The sequence below is a fragment of the Pseudorca crassidens genome, chromosome 20 (assembly GCF_039906515.1).
Source record: "Pseudorca crassidens isolate mPseCra1 chromosome 20, mPseCra1.hap1, whole genome shotgun sequence".
Lineage (NCBI taxonomy): Eukaryota > Metazoa > Chordata > Mammalia > Artiodactyla > Delphinidae > Pseudorca > Pseudorca crassidens.
Window position 1 is genome coordinate 15,858,163 of NC_090315.1, and position 16,030 is coordinate 15,874,192.

Consider the following 16,030-nt stretch of genomic DNA (forward strand, 5'->3'; position numbering starts at 1 on the left):
TGTTGTCCTAAATTGGGGTTACTTTCCTCTGAAGATGATTTGCATGTGCTTCTGGTGGGTGCCAAGAGGCGTTACCAAGTGAGGATCAGTTGAACATTCTTTGAAGGTCTTGGCTTTTTGTAGGAATCTTAGTTGAGCTTCTCTTCTTTATTGATGGCCCAAGAGCCTTATACTTTAGTTAACAAGGCTTTGCATAGGTACTCAAGACAGATCTGTCTTGCAGGTTGCTTTCAGGTCTGCTGTCTCTCAGACCTGGTTTTGGCTAATACTTCTTTTTATTTTGTTCATTTTTTCTGTGTATGGAGCTCAGGCATGGTTGTTGGAGAGGATTGCAGTGTTCTTGGAGATTTATGCTACTTCCTGTCAGCCCAGTGATGCTTCAGAATTTATGCTTTATCCACTATCTTGTTTTGCAATACGAGGTTACCTTACTGTAATTTCAATACTTAAAGTCTTTAAATTTTTTTTAAGGTTTTTTTTTTTGATGACCATTTTTAAACTCTTTATTGAATTTGTTACAGTATTGCTTCTGTTTTATGTTTTTTGGTTTTTTGGCCCCAAGGCATGAGGGAATCTTAGCTCCCTGACCAGGGATCAAACCCACACCCCCTGCACTGGAAGGCGAAGTCTTAACCACTAGACCACCAGGGGAGTCCCTAAAAGTCTTTATGTAGCATTTCTCTCTTTTTCCCCCCACTTGCATGGTGTTCATTATTTTGGATGGTTTTATTTTTCTCTTTTCTTTCTTTCTTGGTTCTGCTAGTTAATTTTTTTTAGCCCTTTTTGTTTTCTCATTGTTTCTTCCTCGTGCATTTATATTTCTATTTTGAGCTCATTTATAGTTGATATTTTCATTAAGTTTTTTCATTCATGGCAATACATTTAATCAAGATTTTCATTTACTATGTGTCAATTGTCTTAGCTTGAAGTTTTTGTCTGCTTTCTTTATCTCATGCTTCTTTTCTTTTTTCTCTTATACTTTTTTAGAGATCTGATTCCAGTACCTTCTCATTTATGAGTGAGGATAGTTCCTCCTTGACCTGACTTTTAAAGAAGGATATTGTTAGGGAAGGAAAGAAAGTTCTCCGATCTAGAGCAGGAATGTGCAAACTATGACCTGTAGGCCAGCCACTTGTTTCTAGAGTAAATGAAGTTTTACTGAAATATAGCCACAAGGAATCATTTACATCTTAACTATTAATACTTTCACATTGCAGAGGCAAAGTTGAATAGTTGTGTCAAAGACTATATGACCCACGAAGCCTAAAATATTTACTATCTGACCTTTAAGAAAATGTTTGCTGACTCTTGATGTATAGGAATGCATCTGTTCTTCATACTAAAGCCTTTTATTCTACATGGTTGTGTGAATATGTTTAGGTTTTACTTCTCATCCAAAAAGGAACTGCAGCTGCAAGTCTTCTCATAACTCTGAATCTTACACTCTCACCCCAACAGACTTCTTCCTAAAAAGACAGTATTTCACAGTGTTTCCTCATTCAGTCCTGGCTTCCTTGACATACCTTGGGATGTCAAGTCTCCTGTAATCAGTCTCTACTCCCAAATTTCCATGTTGTAATCATGGGTTAATTAATTCTGCCCTTCAAGGTGTGATATCCATTTTGACAATGTCAGCTGCTTGCTGTGCCCAAGATCAGCATGAACAGCTGTCTTCTCTTAGAATCCTCTTTTCCCTATTCCACCCTTCACTGTATTTGTCAACACTAACTCATTTATTATAATTGGGGTTACGGCCACCACCTAGGATCATTGAAGAATCAATGACTTTTCATTCCTGTTTGTATAGAGGAAAAGAGATCAGATACTTTTTCATTTCACCATCTTAAAACATGGAGTCTTTTCTGTCACATTTGATATTTTGATCTTGCCCTTGGAACTCTTGTACACTTCTACTTGGATAGTACCTTAAAGACCTGATCTTACCTTTTCTCTCAACACCTTTTGCTTAATTGAGCTTTTCTCTTTCCCTGAACTGAGAGGACTCAATAGCTTAAGCTTAGTATTCTGCCTTCTTTTCTATATTTATAATCTGCAACCACGTCTCTAACTTTACCTGCATTATAGCTTCACAAGAATTTTTCCTTTACTTTATTCTCAGTCTGGCAGAGAGGGAGAAAAATCTCCATTTTCCTCTCCTAGAGCTAAGCAGCCACTGGGGACTGAATGTCTCACCTTTGGGTATGTAGACGTTCATTTATTCTACGTTTGAGCCAGTTCCTTATCTCTGAATTTCTCTGCCTGGTGTCCTTGTCTCTAGAGCCTTTCTGCTTATATTTCTCAAGAGAGTAATCTCCCATCTTCTCTAGGGTGGAAGAGTGGTCTTTGTCTTTGTTAGTTTATATCTTTTTCTTTCCTTATCTAATTTTAGTGTGGTTTTGTGTAGGATCAGAGATAAATTCATGTATTTATGAGGCCATATTTAAGCATAATTTCCCACTCTTTGTTTTCCCTTTCAATCATGCTACGCAGGCTCTTCCAGTTTTATATTCCGATTCTTCTTTTTTTTTTTAATATTTATTTATTTACTTTGGCTGTGCTGGGTCTTAGTTGCGGCATGCAGGATCTTTGTTGCAGCACGTGGACTCTTTGTTGCAGCATACGGACTTCTTAGTTGTGACATGCAGACTCTTAGTTGCAACATGCATGCAGGATCTAGTTCCCCAACCAGGGATCGAACTCAGGCCCCCAGCATTGGGAGTGCGGAGTCTTACCCATTGGACCACCAGGGAAGTCCCTATTCTGATTCTTTTATCCAATTTTTACCTTCCTATTGTTTGTTCTCATTTTATTAATTACTGTATTGTTCAGAACAATTTTATTTATTCACTTTTTAAAATATATAATACATACTTGTAGTACAAATTTTTTAAAGTACAATAGGATATATATTGAAAAGTAATTTTTCTTCTCTGCTGGCAACCCCTAGTATCATTTTCCCTTGAGCTATTATTTACTTGCATTTTCAAACATTTTTATTGAAGCCACTTTAAGTTGATAGGTTAACTTGCAAATAATTACCATTTTTGCTATCGAATATTCTTTTCCAGGAATGTGATACACCTTTTGTCTTAGTTTCCTAGAGCTGCCATAATGAAGTAGAGGCTAGAAATACACAATCAAGGTGTAAGTAGAGCAATGTTCCTTCTGAAACCTACAGGAGAAGATTCCGTGTATCTTTCAGCTTCTGGTATCCCCAGACATTCTTTGGTTTGTGGTAACATAACTCCAATTTGTGTCTTTATCTTCACATAGTATTCTCCCTGTGTTCTGTCTCTTCATGTGGCATTCTTTTTATAAGAACACCAGTCATATTAGATTAGGGGCTTACCTTATTCCAGTACGACCTCATCTTAACTAACTACATCTGCAATGACCTTATTTTCAAATAACTTCATGTTCTGAGGTACTGGGGGTTAGGGCTTAAACATATATTTTAAAGGGGGAACACACAATTCAACCTATAACACTTTCATTTGTTCAAATCTGTGTGTGCATTTTAAAGTTTTCTTATAATTTTTAGACATTTCTTATTAAATTTATTCCCAGATTTTTCATATTTTTGTTGTCATTGTAAGTGTAGTCTTTTGCTATATTTTCTAAATAGTTGTTTGTATATATGAAGGTTACTGAAAGTGAATATTAATTTACTATATATAGTGAATTTAATTTTTTACTTTTTATAATTTTTCAGGTGGATCAATTTTGCAAGTTAACAGTTTTAGTATTGACAAATAATGTTAACTTTACCTTTCCTTTCCAAGTTTTTATACCTCATTTCTTTCTCTTATTTAATACACTACCCTGTACTGTAATAATAGTTGTGATAGTACTTATCTTTTTCTTATTCCTGACTTTAATGTGAATGCTTTGGGATTTTTCCCATTAAGAACAGTGCCAGGGTTTAAGTTATACTGTGCTTTTTCTCAAGTTAAATAAGTGTCTGTTCCCATTTTATAAAGTGATTTTTATGGAAAATAGGTGCTGAATTTTATTATCTTTTTAATATCTTTGGAATGATTACTTGATTTTTCACTTTTGACCTATTAATGTATTTACTTATAGTAATAGATTTCCTAATATTGAAACATACTTATATTCCTGGAAAAAACAACATATATATGTCTTATATTTAATGTGCTTTTGGGTCACTTTTTTTTTCTTCTGGGTCATTTTGATATGTAGAGTTTTTGCATTGATATTCAAAAATGAAATTGGTGTATAGTTTGCTTTTTTGGTTGTCATCTTTATCAGGTGTTGATGTTAATATTATGTTTGTCTCACACATAAAAAAATGGGAATTCTTTTTTCTTTCATAATATTTTGTACAGCATGACAGCTGTCCCTTAGGTGTTTGTTTAAATTCCCATGATAATATCTCTGGGTCTTTTCTATTTGTTTTGTTTTGGGGTATTTCTTTTCATATTTTTCTGTTTATTTTGTGGAAATTGGTATTTGTTTTCTCCATCTTATAGAGTCAGTTTTGGTAATTTATATTTTCCAGAAAATTATGTCAAAAAGTTTATAAAAGTTTATTTAAATGGAGTCCTGTGAAGTACTTTTATGATTTTTTAGCTTCCTGTTTTTGTCTTTTTCTCTATCGCTATTTCTTCTTACTTTATTTGTACATTCTGAATTCTCCCTCTTATTTATCCAACAGTTTACCTTTTTTCTTTCAGATCCCATTTAAAAGCAGTCAAAGCTATTTATATTCATAAATATCTGTCTCTACTCATATTTCCTTTCCTGGAATTTCCTAAAGCTTAGGAAATAGGAGATATATGTACCTGGAATTTGCTTAATAAGACACTAGGCCATAAGCTAAGAACCAATCCCATACTAGTATATTAAAAAAATTTTTTTTGATATAATATTGGAAAAATTTACAAGTGATATTTATTTGCAATTTGTTTTAGGAGAAATATGGGGGATGGATGAGCATCAGAAAATCCAGGACAGACTTTTGACACAACTTGAAGATAAATTCACAAAAACACTGACTGAAGAAAAAGTGAATGAATGTCATAAGAAATTTGCAAATGCATTTTCTCCAAACTCAGACTTTTTTCCTTCCAGTCACAATCTCTACAAATATGACTTATTTGGAAAGTGTTTAGAACATAATAATTTCAACTATTATAATAATGAGAGAATCCTTGTAAGAAAAGAACATTGTGAATATAATGGACCTATGAAATCATTTGGCAATAGCTTATCCCATCTTGTAGTAACCCCCTTTAAGTGTAATCATTGTGGAAAAGGTTTTGATCAAACTTTGGACCTCATAAGACACCTGAGAATTCATACTGGAGAGAAACCCTATGAATGTAAAAAATGTAGGAAAGCCTTCAGCCAAAAGGAAAAACTCATTAAACATCATAAAATCCACAGTAGGGAGCAGTCTTATGAATGTAATGAATGTGGAAAAGCTTTCATTAAAATGTCAAATCTCATTAGACATCAAAGAATCCATACTGGAGAGAAACCCTATGCATGTAAGGAGTGTGGTAAATCCTTCAGCCAGAAATCAAATCTCATTGATCATGAAAAAATTCATACTGGAGAGAAACCTTATGAATGTAATGAGTGTGGAAGAGCATTCAGCCAGAAGCAAAGCCTCATTGCACATCAGAAAGTTCATACTGGGGAGAAACCTTATGCATGTAATGAATGTGGTAAAGCCTTCCCTCGAATAGCATCTCTTGCTCTTCATATGAGAAGTCATACAGGAGAGAAACCTTATAAATGTGATAAATGTGGAAAAGCCTTCTCTCAGTTTTCCATGCTTATTATACATGTGAGAATTCATACAGGTGAGAAACCTTATGAATGTAATGAATGTGGAAAATCCTTCTCTCAAAGCTCAGCCCTTACTGTACATATGAGAAGTCATACTGGTGAGAAACCTTATGAATGTAAGGAATGTAGAAAAGCCTTCAGCCACAAAAAGAACTTCATTACACACCAGAAGATTCATACTAGAGAGAAACCTTATGAATGTAATGAATGTGGGAAAGCTTTCATTCAGATGTCAAATCTTGTTAGACACCAGAGAATTCATACTGGAGAAAAACCCTATATATGTAAGGAATGTGGCAAAGCCTTTAGCCAGAAATCAAATCTCATTGCTCATGAAAAAATTCATTCTGGAGAGAAACCCTATGAATGTAATGAATGTGGTAAAGCCTTCAGCCAAAAGCAAAACTTTATTACACATCAGAAAGTTCACACTGGAGAGAAACCTTATGATTGTAATGAATGTGGTAAAGCCTTCTCTCAAATTGCTTCCCTTACTCTTCATCTGAGAAGTCACACAGGGGAAAAGCCTTATGAATGTGATAAATGTGGGAAAGCTTTCTCTCAGTGCTCATTGCTTAATTTACATATGAGAAGTCATACAGGTGAGAAACCATATGTATGTAATGAATGTGGAAAAGCTTTCTCTCAAAGAACTTCCCTTATTGTACATATGAGAGGTCATACAGGTGAGAAACCTTATGAATGTAATAAATGTGGAAAAGCTTTCTCCCAAAGTTCCTCCCTTACTATACATATACGAGGTCATACAGGTGAGAAACCCTTTGACTGTAGTAAATGTGGAAAAGCCTTTTCTCAAATCTCATCTCTTACACTTCATATGAGAAAACATACAGGTGAGAAGCCTTATCATTGTAATGAGTGTGGTAAGGCTTTCAGCCAAAAGTCACACCTTGTTAGACACCAGAGAATTCATACTCATTAGGAATCGAAACTATGAATCTTGTGAATATGGAAAAGCCTTTGGAAGGAATTAGCACCTCCTTGCACAGTACATTATCGGATCTAGAGCAGAAAACTGTGAATGTGGGAAAGCCGTTTGAAGAAGTCACATTTGTGACACAGTTCTTACCAAGGTGACAAATTGTATAATGAGAAAGCTGATTGTCAAAAATCTTCAGCAGATATCTTATCTAATGATAATATTTATCCAGCATTATCTTTAAAACCTGAAATAAGATATTTTCATCAGCATGCCAGCATGATACTTGAGCTCCTAGCCAATCTCTTAACCAAGAAAAAGAAGATTGGAGAAAAAAAAAAAAAACCTCTTAAAATAACCTCTCATAGTAGAATAGTTAATTAGAACGTAGCTTGATATAAAATACCTGAGAATAAACAATAATGAATTACAAGACATATATAAAGTTATAAAACATTTTGAAGGTCACAAAAGCTCACATTTGAAATTCTGAGAAAAATAACATGTTCTGAAAAGACTTGACATGGTAAAAAAAATATAAATTGTCTCACAAATCACTAAGTTTAAAGTACTTCCACTAAAAGTTTTTACCAGTTAGTTATATTTTAAGAATTTCATGAACTGATTCAATATTTTATATGGGAATGTAAAGGGCCACAAATAGCTGAAACAAACATGAAAAACAAAAGAGAAGATAGACTACTAGATATCATTGCATATTTATTCAAAGCTCATAGCATTTAAACAGTGTGTTCTTTATGAGGAAATAAATCAGTGGAAACAAATTGAAGACTGGAGGAAAGACATGGGAATTTTGTGTATTATAGTGCTGTTGAAATCATTGGAAAAAGGATGGCCTATTCAATAAATGGAAGATTCATATGAACAAAAAATGTTAGTTCTTTATACCATATACAAAAATAAAACCCAGATTGAAGACTAGAATATAAAAAGCAAAATTCTATATAATGAAAAAATAGACTATATTTATTACTTTAGAGTAACAGGATTTCTTTAAAAACACATAAATATGGAACATTCAATTCTATTTTGGTGTATTGGCTTCAGAGGCACCCACATATATGCACAGAGATGCATGTGTTCATGCATCTCTTTATGTTCACTGCATCATGGTTTGTATTACTCTAAATTGAAAAGAACATAATTTCCATTAGTAGAGGAATAGATTGATACAATGTGATTATTTGTATGATAGAACACTATTTAAAGATACAAATTTGATATATCATTACATGGATAGATTACATAATATTGACAGAAAAAAGCAAAATGTACAATGAAACATAACATTTCTATAAATTTAATAAAACAATGCAAAGAACAGTACTGTGTATTGATCATGGATACATATATGACATTGATTGCCTTTTAGGAAGTGAAGGCACTTGTTATATTTATCTGTAATATTTCTTTAATAAAAGAATGAAAGCAAATATGACAGTAGTAACAAATCTGGTTGTCAAAATTATGTTGTAGGTTTTGCTTTTTTATTCTTTCTTGCCTGTCTTTATTTTCTTGTTTCTCTAAAATAAGAATCAAATGGATAGGGACTTCCCTGGTGGTGCAGTGGCTAAGAATCTGCCTGCCAATGCAGGGGACACGTGGTCGATCCCTGATCTGGGATGATCCCACATGCCATGGAGCAACTAAGCCTGTGCGCCACAACTACTGAAGCCCATGTACCTAGAGCCTGTGCTCCGCAACAAGAGAAGCCACCTCAACGAGAAGCCCACGCACCGCAACAAAAAGTAGCCCCTGCTCACCACAACTAGAGAAAGCCCACATGCAGCAACGAAGACCCAACACAGCCAAAAAAATTATTTTTTTAAAAATCAAATGGATAGAGAAAACCTGGACCTATAGAAACAATTTTAAAATGGATTCTTATCTTTGATCAGATACTAACATTTATAGAAAATATCTTTAATAATACATAAACCAAACTGAATTAAGATAATATTTTGCTTACCCTCTCATAATGTTAATTAGGATACACACATCAGAAGTATAAAATAGCCTTTGTTTGAGACCAATTTTTAAATTTTTCATTTTTAAACACAAGTTCTTCCCTATTTGAAAGCAGTGAAGAAACAAAAGAAATACTCAGTTGTTGGGGTAACTGACTCTCCATTTGGAACAAAAAGTCATCTGCATTTGGGTTGGTTCAAATTGAGGGATAAAGACCATTCATGCATACTGTAAAATGTTAATGTAAAATATCAAGCCAAGAATAGTTACCTGTATCAGAGCAGAAGAAGTTTCAATGTATTTCAACGACTCTTTCTTTGGTTTCTAGATCCTTACATGGGAATTCAAATGCTGGTGATTTTTATGTGTCAGGTAAGAGCTCAGTGGATGTGAAAGTTCACTTCTTCCTATACCACAGCTGTTTTATATTCAGGCCTTTCAAATATTTATAGAACTCAAATTTCCTTTTCTGTGAATAGCCCATTCATGTATTTTGTCTATTTTTTCTACTGGGACTTTCGAAAAATGTTTTTATTTAGAAATAATTATAGATTTATAGAAGTTGAAGAAATAATAACCTAGACTACTCTGTGTACTCTATATCCACTTTCCCCTAATGGTAATGTTTTATGTAATTATAGTTATATATCATATTTGACACTAGTGTGATTCACAGGCCTTATCAGATTTCACTGATTTTACATGCACTTCTGTATGTGTATCTCTAGTTCTATACCATTTTATCTAGTGTAAATTTTTGTAACTACCACCACAATCAAGATATAGAACTTGAAACACCACAAAGATCCCTTGTTCTATCCCTTTGTAGTCACAACCATCCTTCTTTCCTCCCCCTGTTCCCCACTCCTAATCCCTGCCAACCACTAATCTATTCTCCATAATTTCTTCATATAGGAGTGCTCTATAAATGTAATCACTATATAACCTTCTAAGATTGGCTTTTTTCACTCAACATAATTCTCCTGAGATCAATTCCACTTGTTGCAGGTACAATAATTTGTTCTTTTTTGGGCAATTTCTGAGTAGTTTTTTATGGTATCGATATACTATGGTTTCTCTAAACATTCAGCCATTGAAAGACATTTGAATTGTTTCCAATTTGGGGTTATTACAAATCTGCTGTGAACATTCTCTGCCACTTTGTTCTGTTGTTTTGTTCCTCTGTTTCACTTTTCATGTCTTACTGTGGGTTATTTGAGCATTTTTTTAGAATTCTACTTTGACTTATCTATAGAGTTCTTAAGTACATTTCTTTGTATAGTTTTTTAGTAGCTGCCCTAGGTATTACATTATACATATGTAACTCACCACAGTCTACTTTTGTTAACATTGAGCCAGTTCAAAACCTTATCTCAACTGAGCTCCTTTAATTTACCCCCACTTTATTGCATAGTTATCTTAAATATTTCCTCTATATACCTTAAGAACTACATGAGATAATGTAGCCATTTTTGATTCAACCATCTAACATAATTTCGGAAACTCAACGGGAGAAAGATAATCTATTAAATGTACCCATATTTTTACTTTATGTTCTTTCCTCACTCCTGATGTTCCACATTTCCTTCATTTCTCTTCTGCTTGAAGAACTTCCTTAGAATAGATCTCCTGACAGATTCTTAGTTTTCCTTCATCTGAGCATGTCTTCATTTCACCTTCATTCATGAAGAATATTTTTTGCTGGTATAGAGTTCTGGATTGACAGTTCTTTCAGCACTTGAAAAATGTGCTACTTCCTTCTGGCCGTCATGTTTTCTGATCAGAAATCTGTCATTTAAATCATTGTTCCTCTGCAAGTAATGTATCATTACTCATGCTACTTTCATTTTTTTTCTCGTTTTTAGTTTTCTGAATTTTTATTATAATGTGTCTTGGCATGGATTTCTTTGGATTTATCCTATTTGGGGTTTGCTTAGTTTCTTGAATCTGTAGGCTTATGTTTATTGCCAAAATTGAGGAATTTTCTGCCGTTTCTTTGAATGCCTTTTCAGCCTGACTTTCCCCTTTCCTTCTAGGATTCAGCATATTTTCCCTCTCTGTTGTTCATATTGGGTAATTTCTCTTGTTCTATAAGTTCATTGATAATTTCCTCTCTCCCCTCCATTCTGTTCTTGAGCACATCCATTGAGTCTTTTACTTTGGCTACTGTATTTTTTAGTTAAAAATATTCCATTTTGGGGACTTCCCTGGTGGTGCAGTGGTTAAGAATCCACCTGCCAATGCAGGGGACACAAGTTCAATCCCTGGTCCAGGAAGATCCCACATGCCACAGAACAACTAAGCCTGTGCGCCACAACTACTGAGCCTGCACTCTAGAGCCCACGAGCCACAACTACTGAGCCCATGTGCACCACAACTACTGAAGCCCGTGTGCCCTACAGCCCATGCACCACAAAAAGCCACCACAATGAGAAGCTTACGCACCACAATGAAGAGTAGCCCCTGCTTGCCGCAACTAGAGAAAGCCCGAGCACAGCAACAAAGACCCAACAGAGCCCCCCCCCAAAAAAAATCCATTTTGTTTTTTATATTCTCCCTTTCTTTGCTAAGATTTTCTATTTTTTTATTTGTTTCAAGTGTGTACATAATTTGTTCATTGAAGCATTTCTATGATTGCTGTTTTAAATTTCTAGTCAGATTAAATTATCTTGGTGTTGATGTCTCTTGATTGTCTTATCATTCAGTTTGAGATTTTCCTGTTTTTTGATACAATTAATGATCTTCAGTTCTATTCTGGACATTTTGGGTGTTGTGTTGTTAGACTCTAGATCCTTCCTTTATGCAGGCAGTTACTCTATTTAGGTGTAGCTTAGAAGTCCAGGTTGGGGTAGGTGTTCAGCACCCTACTAGGCCCCACAGTCTCCACCCCAGCAAAAGTGGAACATGGCCATCTGCCTCCTTTTCAGTGGATGGGGGTGGAAGTTAAGCTCTCCATTCAGCCCAGCTAGAACAGATGGGGAAGATGAAAGTGGGGAAAGGGTGTTGGCTAGCACCACCTTTTTTGCTAGAGTTTAAGTGGGGATGAAAGTTCAGCTCCCTATTGGGCCCTGATAACACTGAGGAGGGTGAGAAGCTGATTATTGAGCAGCACTGCTTGGAACCACCTAGTTCAACCTCAGTGCTTTTGGGCCACCATGGAAGTTCATCCTGCTTGATGCTACCCTGTTGGTGAAGCAGAGGCAAACTTACCTCACTGGGCTTCCCTGGTGGCACAGTGGTTGAGAGTCCGCCTGCCGATGCAGGGGACGCGGGTTTGTGCCGCAGTCCAGGGAGATCCCACATGCCGCGGAGCGGCTAGGCCCGTGAGCCATGGCCGCTGAGCCTGCGCGTCCGGAGGCTGTGCTCCACAGCGGGAGAGGCCACAACAGTGAGAGGCCCATGTATCGCCAAAAAAACAAACAAACAAAAACTTACCTCACTGCCACTGGGTGTGGCCCTAATGGGTAATTAATTTTTTATTTTTAGTGTTATATTCTGTATACAAACCATTTGTCAAATATTTGCATTATTAAAATATTGGTTTTTTGGATGCACAAAAATTTTAAAGTTTTAATGTGGATATTACCTAATCTATGATATATTTTAAGTTAATTTGTATAAGGTATAGGATTTAGGTCAAGGTTCATTTTTTTTGCTTATGATGTCTAATTGTTCCAACACTATTTGTTGGAAAAAATTATCCTTTGTCTATTCAATTGTTTTGCACTTTTGTAAAAGATCAGGTGGCCTACTCATGTGAGTCTATTTCTGAACTCTTTTCTGTTCCATTGATTTATGTATCTGTCACCCTACCAACACCACACTGTCTTGATTACTGTAGCAAAATAGTGATTCTTCTCCCTTTATCCTTCTTTTTCAAAACTGCTTTATCCTAATTCATGTGCTTTTCCTTATAACTTTAGATTCACTGGTTTTTTTTTCCAAAAATGCTTAGATTTTGATAAGAATTGTAGTACACCTTTATATTACATGGGAGAAAATTGAAATTTTTACTGTGTTGAGACTTCCAATCCATAAGCACAATATGTCTCTTCACTTATTTAGATCTTTGATTTTTTTCATCGGTGTCTTCTGGTTTTCAACTCCTGTACATATATTGTTAGATATAAACTTAACTGTTTCATTGGCAGGAGAGGGATATTTTTGTTTTGTAGATTCCTTTCCATTCTTTATATAGAAAACAAGGTCATCTGCAAATAGAGAATTTTGTTGTTGCTGCTGTTCTTTCCAATCTGTATGCCTTCTATTTACTTTTCTGGTCTTATTTCACTGGCTGGGCCTTCCAGATACACTGGTGAGAGAAGACATCCTTGCCTTTTTCCTAATCTTTGGATGTTTTCCATTTTTCTTTGGGATAAATGGCCAGTTAACTTCTGGAATGGGATTTTAAAACTGAATACTGGAAAAAGTTAAGTGATCAACAAAGCCCAAAATACAAAAGGCAACAAAAAAAGATGCAGAGCTAATATTTAAGAGACGAGACTAGCCTATTACTAGAGTAATTGTCACCTTTACAGAGAAAACTCCACTATTCTTTTCCTTGAAGTGACTTGAGTTTCAAATAACCTAATTGAGAAGGTAATTTAGATGAAGCTTTGCTCCTACCAGCAGGAAGAATCTTGATAAATACTGTGGGATCTAACTAGAGCTTCCTTCCTGGAACCACAGTTGAAAAACTATTGAGCAGGATGAGACCAAGTAATGAAGATCCCTATCAGTTCTAGCTATTTTCTCATTAACCATGTGCACCATCGAAGGTGTCCCTTGCTCATGAAGGTCTCACCATTATTAGGGATACTAAGACACATATCCAAACTGACCACTGAAGTCAGCCTTGTGATTTTTGATGGTCTAACCCATCGAGTATGCAGAGAAACAGGAATTGAGGCAGTCGGGGATAAGGTAGGAATCAGTTTTAGGCCTAATCTACAGTATGAAAAGAACATATGGAATTCCAAGAAAAATCTGACAGTATAATAGAGTGGTAGTGTGTGTGCATACACACACACATTTAATTGTAATAGACCACAAGCAAGCAGAGTTGTGTTAGGATTTCTGTCTCTTCAAGAGAAGATACAAATGGCCAACAGGTACATGATTTACAAACATTATCTTCTATATGTTATGTTTTCACTTTCTTGATAAGGTCTTTTTGTAGAAAAAGTTTATAGTTTTGTGAATTTCAATTTATCTTTTCTTTTGATTCCTGTGTTTTTTATGTCAAATCTAAAAATTAATTGTCAAATTCAAGATCAGGAAGATCTACCCCTATGTTTCTTCTAAGAATCTGATAATTGAACTCTTAAATTTAGGTCATTGTTCAATTTCAAGTTAATTTTTGTAAATGGAGTGAGGCAGGAGTTCACCTTGATTCTTGTGCATGTAGTTAACCAGTAGTCCCAGCAGATTTCTTAAAGAAACTATTTGTACCCCATTGAATTTTCTTGGCACCCTTGCCAAAAATCAATTGGCTATGGATATTTGGGTTTATTTCTAGACTCAACTCTATCCCATTGATCTATATGTCTGCCCTTATGTAAGTACCACATTGTTTTGATTACTCTAGCTTTGAAGTAGTTTTTGAAATTGGAAAGTGTGAGTCTTCCAATTTTGTTTTTCTTTTTCAGTGTTGTTTTGACTATTTGGGGACCCTTGAAATTTCATATAAATTGGAGGATCAGCTTTCCCAATCTGAAAAAAAGTATTAGAATTTTGATAGGGATTACACTGAATCTGTAAATTGCTTCGAGGATTACTGCCATCTTACTAGTTGTTATGGACTGAATTGTGTCCCCAAATTCCTGTGTTGAAGCCCTAACCCACAATGGGACTATATTGGAGATAGGGCCTTTAAGGAGCCAGTTAAGGTTAAATGATGCCATAAGAGTGGGACCCTAATCCAATACGAATTTTGTTCTTTAAGAAGAGGAAGAAATACCAGGAATGTGCATGTACAGAGAAAAGGCCATCTGCAGGTCAAGGAGAGAGGCCTCAGGAGACGTCAAATCTGCAAACAGCTTGATCTTGAATATCCAGCCTCCAGAACTGTGAGAAATAAATTTCTGTTGTTTAAGCCATCCAGTCTGTGGTACTAGGCAGACCTAGTAGAGTAATACAACACTATTACATTTTCCAATTGATGAAAATGGAATGTCCTTCCATTTAATAATGTCTTTAATTTTGCTCAGCAATGTTTTGTAGTTTTCAGTGTACAGGTCTTTCACTCCCATGGTTAAATTTATTCCCACATATTTTATTCTTTTTGACGCTATTATAAATAGAATTTTCTTACTTCCTTTTGTATTGTTGATTGCTAGTGTATAGAAAAACAGTTTTTTTTTGTGCTGATCCTGTACCCTATAATTTTACTAAATTTATTAGCTCCAGTTTTTTCCTGTGGACATTTTGGGATTTTCTATGTATAGAATCATGTCATCTGCAAATAGAGATAGTTTAGTTCTTCCTTTAGAATTTGGATGCCTTTTATTTTTCTTGACTAATTTCTCTGGCTAGGACTTCCAGTACAATGTTGAATACCAATGGTGAAATCAGGTATTCTTGTCTTGTTCCTGGTGTTAAGGAAAAAGATTTCAGATGTTCACCATTGGGGATGATGTTAGCTGTGTGTTTTTCATAAATGCCCTTTATCATGTTAAGGAAATTCCCTTCTATTCCTAGTTTGCTGAGCATTTTTAACCTGAAAGTCTGTTTAATTTTTTCAAGTGCCTTTTCTGCATCAATTGAGATGATCATATTGGGTTTTTTTGGCCTTTGCTTTATTAATGAAGTGTATTAACTTCATTTATTTTCTTATGTTGAAGCACCTTTGTATTCCTGGATAAATCCCACTTAGTCAAGCTGTGCAATCCTTTTAATGTATGGTTAGATTTGGTTTGATAATATTTTGTTGAAGATTTTTGTACCTATATCCATGAGAGGTATTTATATGTGGTTTTCATTTCTAGTGGTATTTTTGTCTGGCTTTATATTAGGGTAATGCTGGCTTCATAGAATGTGTTAGGGATAATTCTCTCCTATTTTTCAGAAGAGTTTGAATAGGATTGGTGTTAATCCTTCTTTAAAAGTTTAAATTCACTGGTGAAGCCACCTGGACCTGGACTTTTCTTTCTTGAAGGTCTTGAACTACTGATTCAACCTCCTTACCTGTTACAGGTCTGTTGCAATTCTCAATTTCTTATTGAGTCAATTTCAGTAATTTGTGTCTATAGATTTTGCATTTTATCTACATTATTTAATTTGTTG

At 35.0% G+C, this 16,030-nt stretch overlaps 1 protein-coding gene across 1 annotated transcript in view; it reads left to right on the forward strand.

Annotated features, from left to right (window-relative positions):
* Positions 1–9,067, forward strand: part of LOC137215228 (zinc finger protein 569-like) — a 62,172-nt gene extending 53,105 nt beyond the window's left edge. Inside the window, 2 exon segments of the mRNA XM_067720107.1 lie at positions 4,935–6,754; positions 6,756–9,067. Coding sequence (XP_067576208.1) covers positions 4,935–6,754; positions 6,756–6,812 — 1,877 coding nt within the window. The 3' untranslated portion in view covers positions 6,813–9,067.
* The last annotated feature ends 6,963 nt before the right edge of the window (positions 9,068–16,030 follow it).